Source organism: Alosa pseudoharengus, unplaced genomic scaffold (genome assembly GCF_046254945.1).
Source record: "Alosa pseudoharengus isolate Yale_2024_CS ecotype anadromous, Long Island Sound unplaced genomic scaffold, YU_APseudo_1.1 YU_APseudo_1.1_scf_21, whole genome shotgun sequence".
In the NCBI taxonomy this organism is placed as follows: domain Eukaryota; kingdom Metazoa; phylum Chordata; class Actinopteri; order Clupeiformes; family Clupeidae; genus Alosa; species Alosa pseudoharengus.
The window spans coordinates 27,515,646-27,536,981 of NW_027468674.1; the positions used below are offsets into that span (position 1 = coordinate 27,515,646).

A 21,336-nucleotide genomic window follows, 5' to 3' on the forward strand; every position below is an offset into this window, starting at 1 on the left:
ATAGTCCCAGTAAGATGGTCTCAAATAGAACTGGACCACCCACAATCAAAGAGTGCGTATGACCCTGTTTGATCACGCCCCAAGTTCAGACGTCCACAGGAGCCGGCCAACTCATTTTGTCCCGTTATCAGCGCTTAACCAACTACCGGTGAGGAAAACGGGGTGTTTCCCAAAGCTAGTGATCAGCTTCATTCCTCTCCAGCGAGAGCTTGGCAGGCGTTCTTATTCAACTCAAAGGCGTCACTGGTGTTTGTCAAATCGACTTTTTCTTCCTACTGAATTCTAATTGAAGGAGACAGTCCCCAACGGTGTCGCTCTGGCAACTGAATTATGTTTGATAATTCACAGTATCCATATAATTGTTTTAATTATGATGGAGATGGCTACCCCCCATGTAGCTCTGATGAGGAGAAAAAAATATGCAGACCTGCCTACAGGTAAATTCTCTTTTCATTTTTGCTTGCTGTGTTACAGTATGGTCTTTCTGTTTGGTCTTTATGCTTCTATTTAATGGCTAATTTATTTCTTTATTTTCCTTTAGTTTTCTCCTATTATCCATGGCACTTTATACATTTAACATGGATAAAGCATGTTTGATATTTATATTTTAGCCATTTAAACACATTTACAATATAACTATTACTGTTATTGTTAATATAGCTATTAACTTTTTAATACTCCTCGTCTTCATGTTGTCATGTTAGGTGTTTTTTGTTTTAAACCATCTTTGTCACATTAATATTTTTTTATCATAATAATCATAAATGCATAACACTGTGGAATAAGACACCTGTCTATTCTCCGCTCCTTCTCTCCCAGTTACATTGCACTTATAGCAATGGCCATCCAGCAGAGCCCGGAGAACAGAGTGACCCTGTCAGGGATCTACGAGTTTATTATGAAGCGGTTCCCCTACTACAGGTCCAACCAGAGGGCCTGGCAGAACTCTATCCGACACAACCTCTCCCTCAACAGCTGCTTCATCAAGGCAAGAGCAACTTATTCTTATTTCACGTCCTCAACCTCTACTGAGTGATGTGTCATTATAATAGAAGTGTATTTGGTGTGTGAGGTTACCTGCTTTATCCATACAAAAACACACCTTTTATTCATCAAATTTTACTTTAAATTATTTTTTTACTGGACTAACAAATAAGTATGAACTTCTGGAGCTTTAATTTGCCAGACTTTCAGTTCAATTAAACAAAATACTGTTTAAATATAACAAAAAGTTGTCTATACTATTACTGATGTAAAACAGAGTGTATTGTTCTGTTTTGTCCTGTCCAGGTGCCCCGAACAGAAGGCAATGAGAAGGGAAAGGGAAATTTCTGGACGTTCGCCTCAGGCTGTGAGTCCATGCTGGACCTTTTTGAGAACGGCAACTTCCGCCGTCGGAGGCGCCGCCGCAACCTCAAGGTGGGCTTTCGCGAGCCGGACGCCCCGCGTCCCCGGGACTCGGAGCCCTTCTGCCCGTCGGCCCCCTGTGACAGATCGGGTCAGCTCAACCCGGCACTGAGCAAGCCCGAGCCGGAGATCAAGTTCAGCATCGACTACATCCTGTCCACCCCGGACCCCCACCCAGGCGGCTTCAGACCCCACCACTGTGGTGCTGCCACCGCCGGACCCTCCATAGCGCTGTTGGAGCCCCAGCACCTCAACCTGCACTTCTGGACCCTGTGACCCCCCCCCCCTCTCCCCCAATGTCTGGATATTCATCTCTGTGGCAAGCAAATCCTACCTGACCTGCCAAAACAAATTGAGAAGTGGGATCACACAGACTTGTGGTACGGTAAACACTGTAGAAATGTACAGAATTGACATATAGAGACTATATCCTACGAAAATAATGTATACATTCCCCTCATGTCCCCTTGCTGTGCTGAAGGAAGCTATTAGTGTGGTTAGTGTGGGTGGTCTGCCACTTTACCATATCTATACCAGTCATTAGTCCACAGAAGTAATCAGAAAACAGTAACATTTGGCCACAATCTTTTACTTTGTGGTTAAAGATCAGTCCTGGAGCATAGGTTACCATTCTTGTACCTTTCCCCTCAGTGCTGGTTTATCTAAATGTATTTAATCTAATTTAAGAATTTATGTAATTCCTTCATGTCCTTTAACTATGTTCCTCATCAGGAGAACATGGTTACTATGAGAAGTATCACTGTGTCCAACATTAGGAAAATGCTCTAATTTGTCCTAAAAGTTCTACATGTTTATCTTGCAGAACAAAGCACAAAGTTGTAAACAAGCTAGATACACATGGTCATGCAATATGTATGTATTTACGCTTTAATATGTTGTGACTAATATTATCATAGACAACTTAGTAAACTACAGAAAAGAACAAATCAATTTACATGCTCAAAGATAAAAAAGAAGATTGTGTGAGGACAATGGGTCTTACACACAAAATGTGATATTAACAAAAAGACTTAGTGAAAACAAAATGACTTGAGTTTTGTAAAAATCAGCTTCACTACAGTACTTGGTTCATTGCTACCACTCTACAGATCCATACCAGCCAGTCTATGCAATACACCCAGCTTTATTTGAAACCAGGCAGTCTAGCATCTCCAGTGGTGTTTTGATTTGTTTCAGTATCTGGACATAGTCTTGGAGATGTGTTATTGCAGTTCCTTTAAAAACACCTTGTATTACGAAACACTGATAGCGCAGTAATGACTGCTGAGAAGGGAAAAAATGTGTACATTTTGGATAAGAACCATGTTTATGTTTACACCAGGCTTATCTCCAAACACCATGATGTTTACAGCTTATGAAGAGGCCTAACCGTTCTGCTGCGCATTATATATCAGTGTTTTATTTAAATAGGTTATGTCCAACATAAAGATAGGCAACACTGTGGTCTTGTTCCTAGATGATTTAGGTGTGGAATTGCGGTAAAAAGTTGATACAACTGAATGTTCCGTTACCGCATCATATTTGTAAATACTTGTAAAGTGAGCGTGTTTTTGTTGTATTATAAACGATTGTTTGAAGCACTGTATGTACCAAAGACCAATGTTACAAGACAAAATTGGTTTAAGGATAATTGTGAGTGGCATGTATGGTCAAAACAATCAAAAATGCAAATAAATGATCAGTTTCAGTATACAAAATGACTAAAATAGCTGATTCATTTGCTGGGAAAGATTTTTAAGTGACTGTAATTGTCAGATGATAAATATTAGGAAAACACTTGGGAAATGTCACAAAACTGCAGTCAAACAGTTCAAATCAGTGACAATTAACATATTGCAAATCAATCCAGCCCAACCTTTCACAAGTCCCTATAATCTATCTTATTGACCTTTTCAGTTTGCTTGGAACTGAGACCTTACAAATTTGATGCAAACACTCCATTAAAATATAATCCCCTCATAAAGGCGGGAGTTCACAGCACGGATTCCTGTTAACATTTATTTCCCTTTCTAGGTGTATCAATCATCCCTTGCTTTTGTGCTTGTGAAGGGACATTTTACAATTTAACCTTTATATTATGGTGTGACTACATCAGGAGAGGTTTTCAACACACTTAACATGAGTGGCATTTAATATAGTGTTACACTTGCAAGGTGAGCCGGAGATGTGACCTTATTCAAATCCAGCTGCCACGACAACGCCGCTCTAGACTCAATTATAATTAAACGGCCTTATGCCGGCTTGCAAATCCTCTGATCGATCATTGATATCACTGTTAATATCACACTGCCCCCCAGCGAACGTCTAGCACCACAGCTGTTATGGATCAGCAGGTTTCTATTAACAGAGTCGGCGAGGTGCTGGGCTGTGCCGTGGATATATTTGGGTAAATTAACTTAGCATAAAGTGCTCCAAGGCTTGGGTTGGGGTTGGGAGAAAGGCACTGGGAGACATGGAGAGGCCCCGCACACACACAGCACAGACTGATTCTCACACTTCTCTCACTCATGCTGCCTGGCAGTCTGTTTGTCAGAAAACTACAAGCTGTTAATCCTATTGAAGAAAAATGCAGCTTTTAAAAAAATTTTTTTAACAGGTTTTAAATAGATACACATCTCAAATGTATGAGGTGCATACTGTATGTTTGTCTACATATAAATGTTTGTGTGTGTGTATGTGGAGAGAGAGAAAGAGAAAGTGTGTGTGTGTGTGTATGTACAAATATATGTGCTTAAAACACTTAGATGGAGCCTTATTTACTGTAAAAACTATGAGCTGCGTTCCGTCTCTCTGAATTCTATTTTGCTGTAGCTGACTGCGTTGGCGGGAGATGGAGTCTGGGAGTCGCGGGGACTGAGATTAGGGGCTCACGGCTACAGCTACGGCGTCAGGGAAGGAAATTGAGAAGTCAGTGGTGCGCAACACCAACAGAGCCCATATCATAAACACAAAGCGCTAATTTGATCCAAAAGTGTTTGTGCTTTGTAATTGGATTCTTGCCGGAACATAATTGCTGAGTGATGACCAAGATGAATCCAATGATAAACATTAGCTTTTTTAAATACACTATGTGTGTTTACGTATTGAGAGGGGTATGTAATTTCTCTGGTCCTGATTAATCAGCATCACTTCCTTAAGGTGTGATTGTTACAGGGAAGTACAGGTAAGTCTGGAGACATCCAAAGACCTGCATACAGCACCTGAAAAATGGCATTTACAACACATTTAGGAATACTGATGTTAGAATAACAAGCCAGGCAACACTGCATAGTATTATACTAGGGCTACACAGTTTTGGAATTTTACATTTGTGTTTTCAGTGAATTCATTTTGTGTGAAGTAGGTGTTTGTTTAGATGGGTGCAGTACTCATTCCATGCATTGTTATTTTTTTTATATTGGCAGCACTACCAGCATCGTGACTTTCCAAATTAATCACTTGTCACACAAACTGGAAAAAGGTATACTAAATGGTTAAATAACTGACAGAGAAAGAGGTTCGATCTCAGCTCAGTGAATTAAGAGAATTGCTGGGAAAACACTGATTTGCCTTGCACAATAATTTTCTCTTGAGCCATTGCTTACTGTATGTGAAAGCTGTACAATACCATGGAATTATACCGATTGATAAAAAGCAGATGTATGGATTGGTCATTATTTCAGAGAAATTACACACTGGCTTCTCTATGTCTCCTGTATCATTTCATCAGTGCTCTTTTAAAGTTAAGCTAGGGTAGTGCTGAACTACTAGCTACTACAAAGTATTGTTAATTAATGTCCTATGTCATGGGGGAGGTCATACACAATCTTACTGTATGTGATCATGTAAACAATATTCAAACCAAACTGCACCCAAAACAAACTTTTTAACTAGATAAGTCAGTTTGGGCTCCTTTACTCACCCCCATGCCACCTTCTGTCCCTTCTCTCTCTCTCTCTTTGGGCTCCTCTGAATGCATTAGTCTACATGATCACATGGAGCCATGACATTATAGCCACACAGAGGTTTCTGAATATTTGCTACTTTGGCCACAATATGCAGAGATTTATGTTCATATTGTCCATCCTTTTAAACTATTCTTTCACTATTGCCCTTTTATCTTTTTATTTGTTATTACTATCTGCTTTTGTTTATGTAAAGCACATTGAATGACCTCTGTGTATGAAATGCACTATATAAATAACCTTGACTTGACTTCATATGATTATAGTTATAAACATAATAATGTTATATGTTATAGCCATAATGTTAACTCCATGGCTACAGCCTTGCTACCAGTTGTCACTCAGCAGCACTGGAGTCTTGTTTAAACTAAATAAGACTTTTCACATTTCTTTAAGCTTTTCTCTTGTAGCTGTTAGGCCGTGTGGATGTGCCTGGCAGGAGAGTCGGGACAGGCTTTTTACAAAATGACTTGGGGAGACAATGAAGTGTGAAGGCCCATCGCCGCTAGGACGACCAGGGAAACAAACAAAAGGAACAAGCGTGGCAGCTTTTTAAACAGAGCCAGAATGATGAGGGAAGTGTCATTTTCTGCTTAACACAGCGCCTGTCAGGACCCTTCCCGAGAGTAAATGTTTCTGCCGGCTGAACGCCGCTGTGAAACCGGCCTGGTGCGGAGCTGATAGTGATGTGTCGGCCACTCTCGTGTCCCCTGTATTCAGATTTACTCCACGCTCCGGGGAAATTATTGTTATTTTTTTTTATGTCCATCACTGGATGTACTGTAAGGGCTCTGTCTACTTCAACTCCAAAATGGCTTATCTAATGTCCATTTTAAGTTTCCTGAGGAAAACAGTGAAGGAAAGTCTGTGAATGTTCCTGTTATGAAGCTGACGTTAGAGCAATAGATTCACGTGACAGACAGGCGCCAGCACAAACACAGAAAGAAAGAGGTAACGCACTGGTCAGCATCTGCTAATGTTTTATTGGAGTTCAACACATGCATGAGTCAAATAGCAGAGAGAGAGAAAGAAACTTGAGGCAACAGCAAGGGAGCACAGACACACACACACACACACACACACACACACACACACACACACACACACACACACACACACACACACACACACACACACACACACACACACACACACACGGCTTCAGTGACGGCTGTGTTACCAAACACAGCTCTCGCCACAGTCTGACATGTGGTGGAGCTCAGTTGAGGCCGGCACATGCAACACAGTCACAGTCAAAAGGGATCCCTTCATGATGTCTAACGCGATGACATTCAGCAGCCCGAGTCCTCGTTAACCTCACTCACTTCTTAATGACCACGGCCTGCACTGGAGCCCCCCATACAGCATTAAGTACAAAAATTACCCACAATCCAATGAGGTACTTGAGATTGCTAGTGTGACCGAGTTAACCCCCCACCCACTCCTCCCACAACAGCAGCAGCAGCAGTGTCCGTTCATTACTGGAGCACTCGTGGCCGAGTGTATGCGCAGGCTCTCTCTGCTTCAGCCAGAAGGCTGTTGCCTGGTGAGTACAAAAAAAGGGGGCTCTTGGCAGGTACAGCTGGACAGGACTAGCAGGCGAGGACGAGGGGGAATGACAAACGCAATTCCGAGTTCTGACCGGCCAAACAAATACGTTACATGGCCGCGGGTGGACCTAAATGCCATGGGATTTGCTTTTGATGATCATGTCAGGCAAAAAGCCAGCATGGACAACCTGGACGAATTGCATTATTTAACCAAAATGGTGGCAAAGGTGGGGGAAAAAAAGAAAGTGACAAACCAACTGCCCACATATACAGTTTACAAAAGCTCAGACATTTTCATATTGAAATTTGTAGTGACGGGGTCCAGAAAAAGGAAAATGATGCTGATAACATTGCTTGCATACACATACACACACACACACACACACACACACACACACACACACATACACACACACACACACTTAAAATATTCTTTACAGTTGACAAACACATCCCACATACATACCATAAGACACTCCATAATAACAATAAGTAAAATGCAAATAAATTATTTCTACATTCTCAAATTAAAGATTTTACAGTATCCCAACCAATTATTTCCTTCTAATGGGAACAACATAAAGTGTGAGTTGTTTAGAGTTTCCTGCCTTTAAAGTAATCCAACTAACAGTAAAAAGTGCAAAAATATGGTATTATGGTATTATGCACCTTCCAGCAAGGGTCGTAGCAAACCCTGATTGTGCATCTAAAGAAACCAATTTAGTGTCAGAATATACCAAGAACTAATTATGAATGAATGAGTCGAAACAATAAATCTCAATGAGTAGGGTTTTTTTTTAGAGATCACAGTTCAACGGTTAATATACCAATGAATCTGCCTGAATTGCATTCGGAGTCTGACGAGTAGAAAGCAGCCACAACAAAAGTGTTGGACATTGACATGTGTTGGACATTGACGGTGTTACGTGAACCATTTCAACAAACCAAAACAGCCAAGCATGTGGCCTAGATGGAAATAGCTTCCCTAAGGGATTCTTCCTCAATCGAATGGAGCCAATCAGACAGATCAGAAGAGATTGATAAGCAGCAACTCAACTGGATTTAAAGTGTAGAGTATCTGGAAATAATACCACACCAATTGGTCTTTTGAACATTCAAAACAGCCAACTATGTTCCATGGTTTGGTCCATTTGTCCTGTTACGCTCATCTCATTGCACACAGACAGGTAGAAGGGTGACTAGCCCAAGGTACCTGTGGGAACGGCACCTTCCAAAGTATTTGACGTATTTTACAGTGTACAGATGTGGGAGTTCAAGCCCAATTACAACCTGTACACCATTCCAACTTTCAGGATTTTAGTGGCTTCTCAGCACTAAATAACACAACCTGCTCATGCTAGCAAAACATTATATTCCATTGTTCCAGAACTCTTGTGGCATTTCAATAAATATAATCGTCTCAGTACACCTCATTTGTACCAGTCGACATCCCTGGTAAGGTTCCCATTAAAGTATACTGATCATGGTTTCCCTATGTCAAAAATGATTGTGCATGGATTAACTCATAGATGACTTGCGTGCCGTTAAACAGCCTGCTACCTTAAATATCCTTTATGTACATCTTGGGACATGTGGGAGGGGGTTACCTAGGGCAAAGCACGCACATACACATCCCTCTTCCTCTCCTCTTGTTCCTTCCTATTACCCGTTTCTGTGAGGTAAAACAATCACATGGAGAATTTCCACAGCATCTAAAGAGATTCACTCTGCCTTTGTATAAAAAGAGGGGAAGAAAAAAACGGCGTTATCTCCCTTTGCTCCTGCAATGGCATTCCCTTATTTTGTCAGACAACAGAATGACACCTTTTTTCCCCTAGTTCCAACTACAGACAACAATACCACCACCATTAATCCTATTCAAAACAGCTGGAAGGGTGAGAATAAAAAAGGAGAAGGTTTTTCTACAAACGTTTTAAAAGGAAATGTCGGCAAATCATAGATCAACACAGCAACCAGTTCCTTATGAAGCTATAACTAGAATGGGGTTTACTGAGATCACAAACTGCTGACGAAAATGGGCTTTAGAAAGGGAGAAACTCAACCGTAGGATTAGAAATGTACTACAACCCCTAACGTAAACCTTACATATAACACCACCCAGTTCATTATGGGGGATTGAGAATATACTGACTGATTGAGCCATGGAGGCATGCAAGGTGTGACTGACGTTGTCAGCTGGCGGTTGAAACCACTTCCCATTTCAGAAGACATACAATGGACTATATGATAGCCTTTGTCAAGTGTACCTTGAAGCAATATTCCACAGAATATTAGTGCAAAAGCCATTCCCTTTTAAAACAGTGGAAAATACGCAAAATGCAGCTGAAATTACAGGTGTACACCATTTGGTCAATCAAACTCCAACAAAATAATGTTACACAAATAACTGTACCCACCATCTATAAGTGGACAAATTACTGTGTTGGGTGAGCCTACTAACCTAGCTGTGTTTGGATAACAGATGCTGAAATATGATTTTTTTTCTATAAACAGCATTGAAAATAGAGATTTTTTTTTTTGCACTACTTAAGAATACTGGTATGGTGGGTTTAACTCTTAATGATGACACTGATCTACTTCCCTTTTCAGAAACGACCCACTGCAGATTTGAAATAAGCCGAGTAATGTCATCTTTGATATACGCAGAAGAATTTGTTCAAGTCAAATATTGCTTCAAGGACAAATGGAAACTAAAAGTTGTGCAACAAGAAGGTATGCAACACTATCAACATTGTGTAGAGCCTTCTTCTATTTGCATTTCATTCCTTTTAGGTATCAATTGATGAGAAATCAATTGAGCTGTCTCTGAAACTGTGTATGAATAAAATAAAATAAACGTGGGTATGAAAATGTCTATGGGTTCCCTTCATCGTAAAAGTAGCCAAAAGTAGTCCAAATGGCCGGTAGAGTGAGTGGACGCAGCAGCAGGGACGGCCATCTTGTGGATAGTGGGGTAGTGCATGGAATCAGCGAGAGGGTGGAGGCGTCTGGTTGGGGGCGGGTGTGGTCAGGGTTGAGGTGCGGTGCTATGTTGGCGCGAGACCTGCCACGGGGTTGACCGGGTGTGCGGAGTGGCGGTTGGGGGGGGAGGGGCGTCTACATGGTAAACAGGGCGTCTGCGGCGGGCCGCTCGGCCTTCTTGCCGGCACTTGGGGTGGAGCTGGCAGCCGCTGCTGTTGCCACCGGTGGGAGGTCGCCACTAGGGGGCGGTGGTAAAGTGGGCACCATCTCCGCTGCCTTGGCCCGCTCCTCCAGAAACTTGTCGAACTCTGTAGAGATGGAGTTGAGTTGGTGGAGCAGAAGAGTGCAGAGCAATACAAATTCATTACAAATAACTACCGTACTAACTATAGAAAGCCTTATTTAAGACTAGTTCAACCAAAAACAGAGAACCATGCTAAATAATTACCTTCACTGGTCACACCCTCCTCAGCTTCGTCTCCTCGCTTCAGACAAGCAAAATGGGGGAGAAATGACAAAATTACAGTCAACACACACACAGAGACGCACATGCACACGCGCGCACACACACACACACACCACGGCAGCAGGGCAATATGAATCTCATCAGATGTTCATACACAGAAGACGCCATCTCAGAGGGGGGAAAACCATGAGATCCAAATTACACCACCCACACTTCAAATTCCCACTTAGCTGTTTGTGACTTCTATCAGATTCCTACTTCCAACAGACACAATTAAGTGGAGACTGCTAGTTCCCATAAATATAGATTTGTACAGTGTGCCTATGCCCATCTTCTCACCCACACGATTGAAATTCAGTTTGAGAACTTGCCAAGATTGCTTCAAAGTCATGCAGAAATGAAGGCCATAATAAGTTTAGAAAGGAGTATGCACTCCAGCAAGTTTGCTTCTTCAGTCTTCAAAGACTCTTTCTCTTTTCCCCAGGTTGCTTGCGTACATATTGTCTCAGTAAGAATTTAAATGCTTCCTTGTCTGACTATTTGGCAAGATCATGTTAGGTTTTAAAAGCAGAAAACAGAGTTCTGTGTCAGGATTATTTGCACTATACTAGATTAGAGAAAGCAGCAGTAAAAGTAGGTCCATAAAGAAAAACACTATTTTTACAGCAGTAAAAAAAACAGTAGTAATCTAAGACTATGTTTGTATTTCTATTTGTTTGGCAAAGAAAAAATATATATAAAGATTTCTGCAGCACTTAAGCCACCTTATCTTAGCGATAGCACTAGTTTACTGGCACCTTTCCACAGTGGGTATCCTCAGACTTTTTCGTTTCCATTCCTGAGGCCTGACTGAGGCTATGAGCCTCACAGCCCCAGTCTGGTCTGGGAGTGAGGCAGGGCTGGATCAGGGCTCAACTAGGGACTTTAGGAAGATTAACAATAAAAGCACAGAAACTGAAATAGAATGGAAGCTTCAGTTTACGTTGCCTAGCAACAGACAGAATGATTGTGTACTTCTAGAGAAAAAAAAAAATCTATTGATGAATCTTCACAAAAGAACCAAGGACACCTTTTTGGTTACCTTCCTCTGTAATCAATGGGACTGGCTAACAGACGTGATAGAGGAGTGCACCTTCAAAAAAAAAAAAAATCAGTCTTCTTAACCTATTTTTTGCATTCCGTGAACAGAACTCTCCAGTTGTGCTTCCAGTTTAGCTCGGCTGTTTGTGCTAACTAATGCTCTCTGTTTTGCTGAAGTCCCTGATATTATAACTCTTAATGGAAACAGAAGACTGAGGCTATTCACCAATGCTTTTAAGTCCAAGGGAAACCTTGGGCTAGCTGTGATCTTGAAGGGGGAAAAAGCCATATGCGAGTGCCGTTTTGTCATGCTGTTGCAAAACTGTTTGAAGAACCATCCACCAAATTAATGAACTGCTTATATATCCACGTTGTGCCCATCAGTTAGTAAGAGACAGACCTCGCCCCTGATTTAATGAGACTGTTAAAATGAGAGATATGGGGGAAACCGGGTTAATTGGGAGGGCTTTGTGAATTAAGTGCCAAAAAGGGAAAGAAAAGGGGGAAATGGAAAATGTGTTACAAACAGGAGAAGAAAGATGAAAACAAAAATCAACAGAAAGAATTCTCACCACGTCGGTACAGAGCCACTCCTCTATGTCATCCATGACAGAGGACTGTGCCACGGGGCCCTGCGGAGCACAGGCACGCACACACACACACACACACGAGTGTGTGTGGCCCAGGACACCACACAACAACAGCCCCCAAAACCAGGGTCAACAAAACAAAACAAAACAAAACCAAACAAAAACAAAACGCAAATCAATTTCAAACATAAAATTTGTGATACTGAGGGAAGTAATGACCCATGATAAACACACACACACACACACACACACACACACACCTTTAAAAGGATGTTTTTCAATGCTTCATGCAAAAACTGAATGGTGGAAAAGATGTTTGTGGACTTTACTCTGGAGAAACACAAACCCAAGCCAAACCCAAAGTAAAAACAGGAACACACAAAGCCTGCAGGTCATGCTTTAGGGGATGGGGGGGCCGTGCAGCTTCTGAGGTGAACGCTGACATGCAGGTATTAGATCAAGACATCACTCAATGTTTTAGCCATTGCAGCTCTACTTGAGGACTACCTAAACCATAGGCAAGAACACTACAGCGCAGCACTTTGGTCATGCAGCTGATGAACAACAGTGAGCCAGTGCAGAACTATTTCCTTTTCAGCTTACCTTCCATCAACAGGCTTTGGGTGACTCCATTATGGAGGGAGTCCAGTTACCTACAGTATTCCAACATAATTCCTTGCTAGCAGTTTGCATGCCAGAGCAATGAATTTGCCCTTTTCATATTATACCGTTTCCATGCCCAGTAAGCTCTACTACAAACAGCATTTGCTGGGTCTACTGATCTCTGCCAGAGACTAGGTTCTGCCATCAGCCTATTAGCATCCTAGTACCAGAGGTGGAGCGGAAACTAACAGAGCATGCAGTCCCAGGATCAGTCCAAACCAACTGCAACAGCCACTTGCATTCAATCAAGCCTGCCATTGGACGCTGTTGTAAATGGATTCAATCAGCTCAGCTCCTCAGCCACTGCACACTGATCACCGAGGCAGAGTGCTAAAAGTGCTAACGGCGCTAACGCCATGGCTGCTATGGTGCAATGGCAGCCCAGGGCATGTGATTGAATACAGGCCCAAAGCACAGAACAGCACACACATGGTAGGCACTCACATATTGTGCGCGCACACACACACACACACACACACACACACACACACACACACACACACACACACTCTTTCTCTCAAACCCCACACTCACACATTTTTACCACAAAAAAAGGGGCAAAGAGTCCCCTCCCAGAATATGTGAGTGCACTCACCCCCGCATGCGTCTGCTGTTTAACCTCCAGAGTGGGGGCCTGCTCGCCGACGGCCTGAGGGTCTTCAAACGGTGGCGGCGGGCTGGACGGGAGAACAACATCCGGTTAAAAGAGCACACCGCACACGCACACGAGCCAACATCACTGACACTTATCAGCGCCTCCGGCTATAATGCATTATTTAGCAGAGCAGGGAGGCGCAGTGAGTCTCCAGCTACTGAGGCTCCTGTTTAATCTCCACGCTCGGATACGCGCGCATCCTCACCACATTAAACAGAGGAGTCCGCCGCATGAAAGTGAAAACATGAGCCGAGCGCACTGGCTAGCGTAGTTGTTCAACAAAGAGTTGTCAAGTGTGATACGGAGCTGGAGACATCACCACCGAGTCAGAAGGCTGGCTGGGTGAAAGTGGAGATGTGCGAGTCGGCGCCACCTACTGGTTAAAAAATCTTCATTGTTTTCACATACAGTCTAATTACTAGATAGGGTTAGGATACAATAAGATCAAGAAGACAACTGAAACTATGGGGTGTGGTGTTATATTACATAGTATCAAGTAAATGTGCTGAGCTGGGCTGGCTCATATCTCATAAATGTGGGGGAAAGCCAAGCCAAGCACATACTGGAACATGCTCGCTTGCTCCTGGAAAAGTGGCAGTCTGTGCTTCTCTACAGTTATTATGATGACATGGTTATCTTGTGGAGTACTAACCATTGTGTTCCGATTTACCTAGAGAAGTATAGGGCAACTGGACAGCACAACTCCAAAGGTGTCGAGGCACTGCACTAAGCATTTCACTGCGTGTCGTACTATGGATGATGGTGTATGTGACAAATAGACTTGGGACTTTAAAAAGGGCTTCCAGGGAGTGGAAGAGAGCTCTCACTTGTTGCGCTGTTCGGGCGCCGCACCAGTCCTGGTCTGGGCAAACATGTCAAAGTCGTCCTTCGGTTGGCTGAGGGCACTGAGTGTGCCACTCACACTGTCCCCACCCACATCTGAGAGAGAGAGAGAGAGAGAGAGAGAGAGAGAGAGAGAGAGAGAGAGAGAGAGAGAGAGAGGGGGAAGGAGGGAGCATGAGTGAGCCAGCTGAAGGTCCTTGATGCCAAGTGATGGTTTCATATAGATCCATCATGACTCTATTCTGTATTCTGCTGAAATGCTATACAGTGTATACTTCCCACCCTGAATCATATCCAGACTTCTCATCCAGTACTGAAACATATTCAGTTCAGTCACTTTAATTGTAGAGCACATTTAAAAACAACAGGAGTTTAGCCAATGTGCTTGTTTAACTACTTTGGGGGGGGGGGGGGGGGGGGGGGGGGTACTCACCTAGCACGGCCAGTTTGGAAGCGAGGGAGGCTGGGGAGGCGGAGCGGGCAGGAGCCACAGAGGCGGGCAGGCTGGAGGGTGGCGTGGCGTTGACCATGGGAGTGACCACAGCAGGGGAGCCAGGGCCCAGGTCTATCAGATTGTCCTCCGTGGCCTCACTGAGAACCTGGGGGGAGGGGTGTGTGCACACAGGGCCTGATTTTAGGAATGGCAGCACAAAGCTGGCAGACATGTGACTGGGTGTACCTCTCTGAAAATAGGTTGGTCACTCCTTGTGTTGTGTGACAATGGACAAAACATACTGGAGGGGACTTCCAATTGGGAATCCGATTTACCTTTCATCCAATTATGATAAAGCTCTAAGAACATATGGGAAGATGACACAACTCATTTTTTTAGCTAATTAACGCTTTTTTTTTTCCTTTTGGTGTTTGTGTGTGTGGGAGTGGGGTGAGGAGAGTTGTAAAATAACCAAAATAATAAAAAGAGTTTAAAATAAACAAGAACCAATGAATTGTTAGCCAAAACATCTGACATAAAGCATAACAGTAATTCATTACAACTATAAAAAGATGTGGCTAAATGTCACTTCACTCTGGAAAAAAATATTTCATCATCGTCTGGACGGCAGTGAAAGGACATTTTTTAAAATGAGCTTTGCTCTGCTGTGCAATGTTTTTTTTTTTTATTTTGTCCTTGTTGGCTGGGGACAAAATCAGCTCTCCAGCCAAAGACCGTCTGCAGGCCTTTAGTGGTTAGATTATCTGTGTGTCCACAGCATATAGCAGCCTATACTTTCAGTCCATTATAGAATGTGGATACAGACAAATAAAAAGCCTATACATGGAAAAGGGGGGGGGGCTGTCATTTTCCTGGCCACTAAAACACACACACACACACAAATACTATACATTTCTTAAATGTCGGGGAATGTCCATCTGTGGTGTAGTTCTGGACTCGATGCACATACTCAGGGGTGCTGCCTGCTGTTACGCTGGGCCAAGTGGACACCACTTGGCCAAATGTGAGAGCAGACGAGACGAACTCCGACCAAATGTGCGAGCAGATTAAACTCGAGCGGGACTAGAGCGGGTCTGGACTTGAGACAGCTCCTTCACACTCGTGCCTGGCGTCTCGTCTTTCCATTCACTCATTTAAGAGCTGTTCTCCGTCCTAACGACGGAGACTCACCAACACAGCGACTTACAGCCCACGTGTGTTTCAGACGCATGACATGGCTGGGTGACACTAGCACAGTGGCACAGTTAGCTGCTACACATTTGGTTTTGTGGAGGATGGGTGGATGTACGAAGAAAAAGGAACGATTTAACAAAGGGATGCAGGCAACATGAAGGGGGAGTGGGGTGTGAGTGAGGATCCCAAGCAGCATGAACGCATTCGGGGTACTGGGGGGGGGGGGTCAGACAAGGAGGGGGGGGGGGGGGGGGAAATCAGGAACAAGCACCATCCTATCTCATAGCCAAACACAATGGACAGGTGGGTGGTGGGGAGAGTGGCTCAAGGTCAAAACATGCGGTATGGAACTTGGTGGAGGGGGGGTGGTGTGGCCTGGATGGTGTGTCCATACGCTGGTCAGCCATGTTTCGACATCGCCCTGACACTCTGCTCGTGTCAAAGCATACGCGACTACCAGTGGCTCTCATACTTGCCTCCCTCAGCTGGCGACAAATCAAATGACAGGGAGAAAATAAAAGAAAAAAAGACAGAATAATGAAAACAAACCAGAACACACAAAACAAAAGGGAAAAACAAAAAAACAATATGAATATTTACAGCATGCCTTCATGGAACCTGTGTGGGAGCACGGGGCATTAACTTCACAGTACTGCTTACAATCAGAAGCCGACACAGCAACACTCATGACGGGACACTACAAAGACGTGATGGAGGCGAGGAGGCTGACGACAACCAAACAGCCATGACGCTGGATGCTGCTCCCTAAAGCCCATGCACTGATTGAAATGACCATGAGTGGACAGACTACAGATATAACGGAGGCCAGAGTGGCTGTATGATGAGACTTAAAGAACTACAGGACTGGTCAAGCTTCCACTTACTCCATTGTTGATTCCCTGGGCAGTTCGGCCTGACCTGAACCTCTCGTATCTATGAGAGAAGACGTAACAGTACATCAGTAACCCAGTACACAGCTTAATAAAAAAAAAAAATACATCTTACATCAGAGACATCAACAAAATTGAATTTACATTTAATATTACAATCCTGATCACATAAAGTGTGCTTCTACACTAGAAGCTGATTTTGCTGATCAAAAAAGTAAATCTGAAAGATACAATTATAGAGGGTCACTGCGGGCTGGTCTGGATGGAGAGCCTCCTCTCAGCACTCCACTTAACAGCTAACAGCAGGCCTCCAACAACACAATATGGATATACATGTTGCCACGGAAATGTCAAAGCACAAAGTTAATGCCCTTGTCTGTGTCTACATGTCTGTGTGCTTGCTCTGGTCAGCATGGCAGGGCAGGGCAGCTACCTTTCGTATCTGAGGAAGATGTTGTTGAGGTCGTCGTTGACGTGCAGCAGCTCTTCGGTCACCTCCTCGTTGGACACGCGTGAGATGAGCTCCACAATCCTCTGTTGCATGGCTCTGCATGTACGGTTCAGCTCCTATATTTTCGCAGACACACAGGTTTTGACAAGACAAAGTTTAAAGAACTAAATCACAAACCTACCCTCCTACACAAACACACACCATCTGTTGTTAATTAACTACTGTGTTATTAATGCTGTTATTGTGGTTGCTATTACTGTTATTATTATTATACAGCAGTGACTGTTTGACTGGTTAGTGCATCACTGGCTTGAGCCTACAATGTAACTACTCTCTCTAGTGGATAAAGTAGGGAAATGCAGACAGCAGTTTTTCTTAGTCTTTACTACACGATCATTTAAATTCAGCATGGTTACTACACACCCCAAATGAAACTAGGCTTCTATTCATCTGATTAATGCTTTGGTATAGACAGGAGAACAACAAATAGGTTGACATGTTCTCAAGCAGTGTGCAACGGACGGTCACCTGAAGCAGCTCATGATCAGAGGGGTCTTCCTGTCCTGGCACCATCTCAGTCAGCATCTCCGACATCACCTTAATGTTCCCGCGCACAATGTCCAACTCACTGCGCAGCCGACAAATCTGCAGGGGGGGGGTGGGGGGGTGGGGTGGGGGTGGACACAGCCATGGTTGAAGTACAACGTGTAGAGTACGTGTGCGACACTCGGAGAACAAATGGCAAAATCAATTTTTAATGCCACCTCCCTCTCATCTCATCACTCAACAGCCAACTCAAATCCTTTTCCATTACAGGCTGAATCCAGCATTAATGGGTTTCAGAATGCAGCAACACAAGTTGATGGCAACAAATTACTCTTCATTAGAAAGATTACTATTCATAGAATTATTCTAATACAAAAACACGGTATTACATAAATTAAAAAAAAAAAGGAAAGCTATAAAAAATAAAAACAAAATCGGACATTAGCTCATCCATCCTCCAAACAGAGGTTGTCCAGGCTGACGTGGCGGTACCTGTTCGGGGTTGGGGGTGATGGGTCCGGCCACGTGCATGGTGGGGATCTGTGGGGCGGAGTGCACCGGCAGCGGGGCAGTGAAGGGGGGTGCGGTGCCAGCGAGCGGCTGAGGCTTGGGCTGTGGCGGGGTGCTGTACTTCTGCAGTAATTGGTCCCCCTCAGGTGCAGTTTGTAGCTTTTTGAAGGACAGGACAAATGAGGGAAAGCGGTACAGCCACAGAGTTATTCTGGCACTTGGGCTGTTTCGCCACCGACTCATTACACCAACTCATTACAACTTTGCAGCATGTCAGCAAAAATGGCAGCATTACATGTTTTGTTTTTTAAAACAAAATGTTTGCTCAAACAATCCTTTTTTTTTTAAATATAAGAGAATGCATGCAAAAAAATGACTACCAGGAATGACCGAATGAGTATTTGTAGCATATAATTTATATCCAACATTATGCACGCCTGAACAATGTCATGACAACAGCCAGTTTTATTACGAGTCTATGATGATTCATGCGGTCCTACCCGCTGTGGCGTGTGGATGGGAGACAGGGACTCCAGGTCGGACATGGGAAACTCTATGCCTTTCCTCTTCAGCTCCTCGTAGACGTGGACCACGCCCGTCAGGTCGGGACTACTCCTGAACGCATCTGCCCAAGCCTGGGGCACAGAACGGGCAACGAAATTAGCAACGACAGAAAGTGGCTACCAACACTCCTGGAAGCAGCCTTCCAACTATCGACCAACAGACCAAATGTCACACTATAAAAGGTCATATCACCATGTGATTACGTAGCATTTACAAGGTATCCTTTCATAAAGCCCTTTCGACACATTGCATGTATGGCACAAAAGAAGTGCAATGGCCAACACTGTGGTGGCGCCTTCCATGTTTTCAGTAAAAGCAACCGAGGAGCCAAGATAAGCAATATCAGTGAAGTCTCATGTAAGTCCTTGAGTGACTCCCTAAACATCAAGCATCAGATTCAGCAGATTAGAGGGCACCTGAGCCACAGCGGCAGGTAAGCCGAGCAGCAGCAGGTAACCTGAGCTCGCACCTGGCCACGATCGGCAGACCGGCTCAGGGTGCGCGGACGCTCACTGTCCCCTAGGCTACAGGGGCCTCAGGTGACAAACAAGCAGCCCGTCCAAAAAAGGACGCTGCTCTCACTGCTTCCCTTCATCTCTTCCTCTCCCTCGCTCACTGACCCAGAATGCCTCAGAGTCCCAACCTACCGTTTGCATCAGCGCGGCTCTCTAATAAGCAACAGGCTGCAGACTGCAAATCTATACCTTGTAAGCAGATGTATGAGGACTGAGTACCTGAATGAGAGCGAGCACTTTGTCTTGCACAATGGTGGGAGGGTTGTTTTTGGGTGAAATGATTTTCACAAGGACGCCGTCAATGAAGTCACGTGTTGTGACAAGGGCATGGAAACGATAACCACAGTTCTTGACACACGTCTCAAGGACCTGCATAAAAAAAAGAAGGAAAATAAGACAATAACAAAAGGCAAAGCTTTGGGGGTCTGTTTTTATGAGCCCCACTAAAAAAAACACTTGGGTTACAAACATATAGCTACTCTTTGTGTTCTGCACATAAACCAGATAACTCCTTGCACATACCGTTAAGGTCAGCATCACTTCTTTGTAGTTTTTATTCCCATTCAGCCTCTTTTTAACAGCTCTTATGGCATCCTTTGGGCTGCAAAACCATTATGAAGACAGAAGACAGACCAGGTTATCTAGATTACATCTCTAAAATCTATCATATAGCCAGGAGACTGTGAGAAAGACCGTTATTCTTTGTTTTTTACAATCCGATCCTGTCAAGGTAGTTTTAGTTAGAGTAAAGGACAGCTGAACCGAAACGAATAAAACGTCCATCATATCATTCATTTATGGTTCCCATCTTTGGTTATCACTCACCCATCCTCTGTTTCATTGATGATGTCACATATTTCCATGTTCAGTGACCAATCCTCACTCTGAAGAGAGCCATCGGTGGCTTTCTCTGTGATGCAAAGACAACGCAGTTCGTGCCTTTTAGGACTGGTAGTGTTTCTTCTTACCTGAGTCATTTGCGCAATATTTGCCCAACCTTTCGTTCAAGGTGGTAGCGAGATAAAATACCTGCCAGCTTAGGCACCAGGTACAAAGTAGTATGAAAGCAACTTGTAAAGTACTCGTCAACGTGTGATAGCTTTATAGCCACATGAGCTGCACATCATGTATGAACATTCCTATATGATGTCAATCTAGTTGTTGAGTGAATCATTCATTGGGTTTAAAATTGGCTGTGAAATATCAAGAAATCCAGGCAAAGATCATTCGCAACAACTTGTTAGCCTTCTACATTGATGAACAACACTTCACATTGGTTGACGATGTATGGTCGAGAAAACGTACGTCTCCCGCACTGCCATTGAACACCAGCAGACTCGATCTTTATACATTGTAGAAATTAACATCATCAAACCAAGCCTTTCCTCATACCTGAGTGCGTAAACGTTAACTGACTTTAGCCAATTGCTAATGTTAGCAGGCAAACATGATCTGGCAAATATTTATCGTTGGCAAGCTAGCGGGCTATCTGGCTTGCTGGTTGGTTTTTCATTGTATCTTCGTCTATCTTAACTAAATTACTGAGTTGCTTACATGGCAACAATAAAATGTATTTATTTCAAAATCTAGCTTGACAATGCAAGGAGCCAAAATTGCACAGCCTCACTGACGACAGAAACATAATGTTAACGTTAAATAGACATAGCTGGAATGCTAACCAGCTAGCAAGCAGGCTAAGCTAGTGTCATTTAAGGGTGCCTGGGCAGCTCAACAAGCTAATTAAGTGCTGAACCTACAGACAGCAACAAAACAGATTGGTTAAGTAACACTGTGCATTATACCGTTATTTCATTCAATTGGTAAATGAGAAAGACATACCAATACACTGTCCCACCGGAGTGCTATATGGGTTTCCCAGTAAGAACTCCATCTTGACAACAAACCAACTCACGGTCCAGAATGAAGAAAACAGTAAGGCCACGCCCCTGTGAGACCTTCATTGGATAGAATTTTGTGTATTTCGCCGTGATTAGGCTGTTTCCACGTCAATCACGACTAACTCCAGTGGGTA

General features: G+C 43.6%; 2 protein-coding genes across 5 annotated transcripts; one reads left to right on the forward strand and one right to left on the reverse strand.

The window, feature by feature from the left end:
- The first annotated feature begins 207 nt into the window (after positions 1-207).
- foxl3 (forkhead box L3) lies at positions 208-2,965 on the forward strand. Its single transcript, XM_076298991.1, has 3 exons — positions 208-437; positions 820-988; positions 1,291-2,965. The coding sequence occupies exons 1-3, from the start codon at positions 331-333 to the stop codon at positions 1,681-1,683; spliced, it is 669 nt and encodes a 222-aa protein (XP_076155106.1). The 5' UTR covers positions 208-330; the 3' UTR covers positions 1,684-2,965.
- Positions 2,966-6,327: 3,362 nt separating this feature from the next.
- On the reverse strand, positions 6,328-21,228 carry tom1l2b (target of myb1 like 2 membrane trafficking protein b). Of its 4 annotated transcripts, XM_076298412.1 has the most exons (15): positions 21,144-21,228; positions 20,130-20,214; positions 19,827-19,905; positions 19,524-19,673; positions 18,726-18,860; positions 18,208-18,384; positions 17,698-17,814; positions 17,152-17,285; positions 16,713-16,761; positions 14,635-14,800; positions 14,186-14,297; positions 13,299-13,380; positions 12,023-12,082; positions 10,353-10,389; positions 6,328-10,212 (listed from the first exon to the last, which is right to left on the reverse strand). In XM_076298412.1, the coding sequence occupies exons 1-15, from the start codon at positions 21,193-21,195 to the stop codon at positions 10,040-10,042; spliced, it is 1,608 nt and encodes a 535-aa protein (XP_076154527.1). In that variant the 5' UTR covers positions 21,196-21,228; the 3' UTR covers positions 6,328-10,039. The 4 variants fall into 4 exon arrangements, with proteins under 4 accessions (XP_076154527.1, XP_076154529.1, XP_076154526.1 ...); XM_076298414.1 differs by lacking the exon at positions 12,023-12,082; XM_076298411.1 differs by lacking the exon at positions 21,144-21,228 and having other exon boundaries at positions 20,130-21,136.
- Between the last annotated feature and the right edge of the window lie 108 nt (positions 21,229-21,336).

Coding starts and splice junctions, on each gene's coding strand:
- foxl3 (XM_076298991.1), top strand. CDS start 331: ATGTTTGATAATTCACAGTATCCATATAATTGTTTTAATTATGATGGA. Junction 438..819: donor ATATGCAGACCTGCCTACAG/GTAAATTCTCTT, acceptor CTTCTCTCCCAG/TTACATTGCACTTATAGCAA. Junction 989..1,290: donor TCAACAGCTGCTTCATCAAG/GCAAGAGCAACT, acceptor TGTCCTGTCCAG/GTGCCCCGAACAGAAGGCAA.
- tom1l2b (XM_076298411.1), bottom strand. CDS start 20,281: ATGACTCAGGTAAGAAGAAACACTACCAGTCCTAAAAGGCACGAACTG. Junction 16,762..17,151: donor ATCTTCCTCAGATACGAAAG/GTAGCTGCCCTG, acceptor CTTCTCTCATAG/ATACGAGAGGTTCAGGTCAG. Junction 12,083..13,298: donor AACAGCAGACGCATGCGGGG/GTGAGTGCACTC, acceptor TGTGCTCCGCAG/GGCCCCGTGGCACAGTCCTC.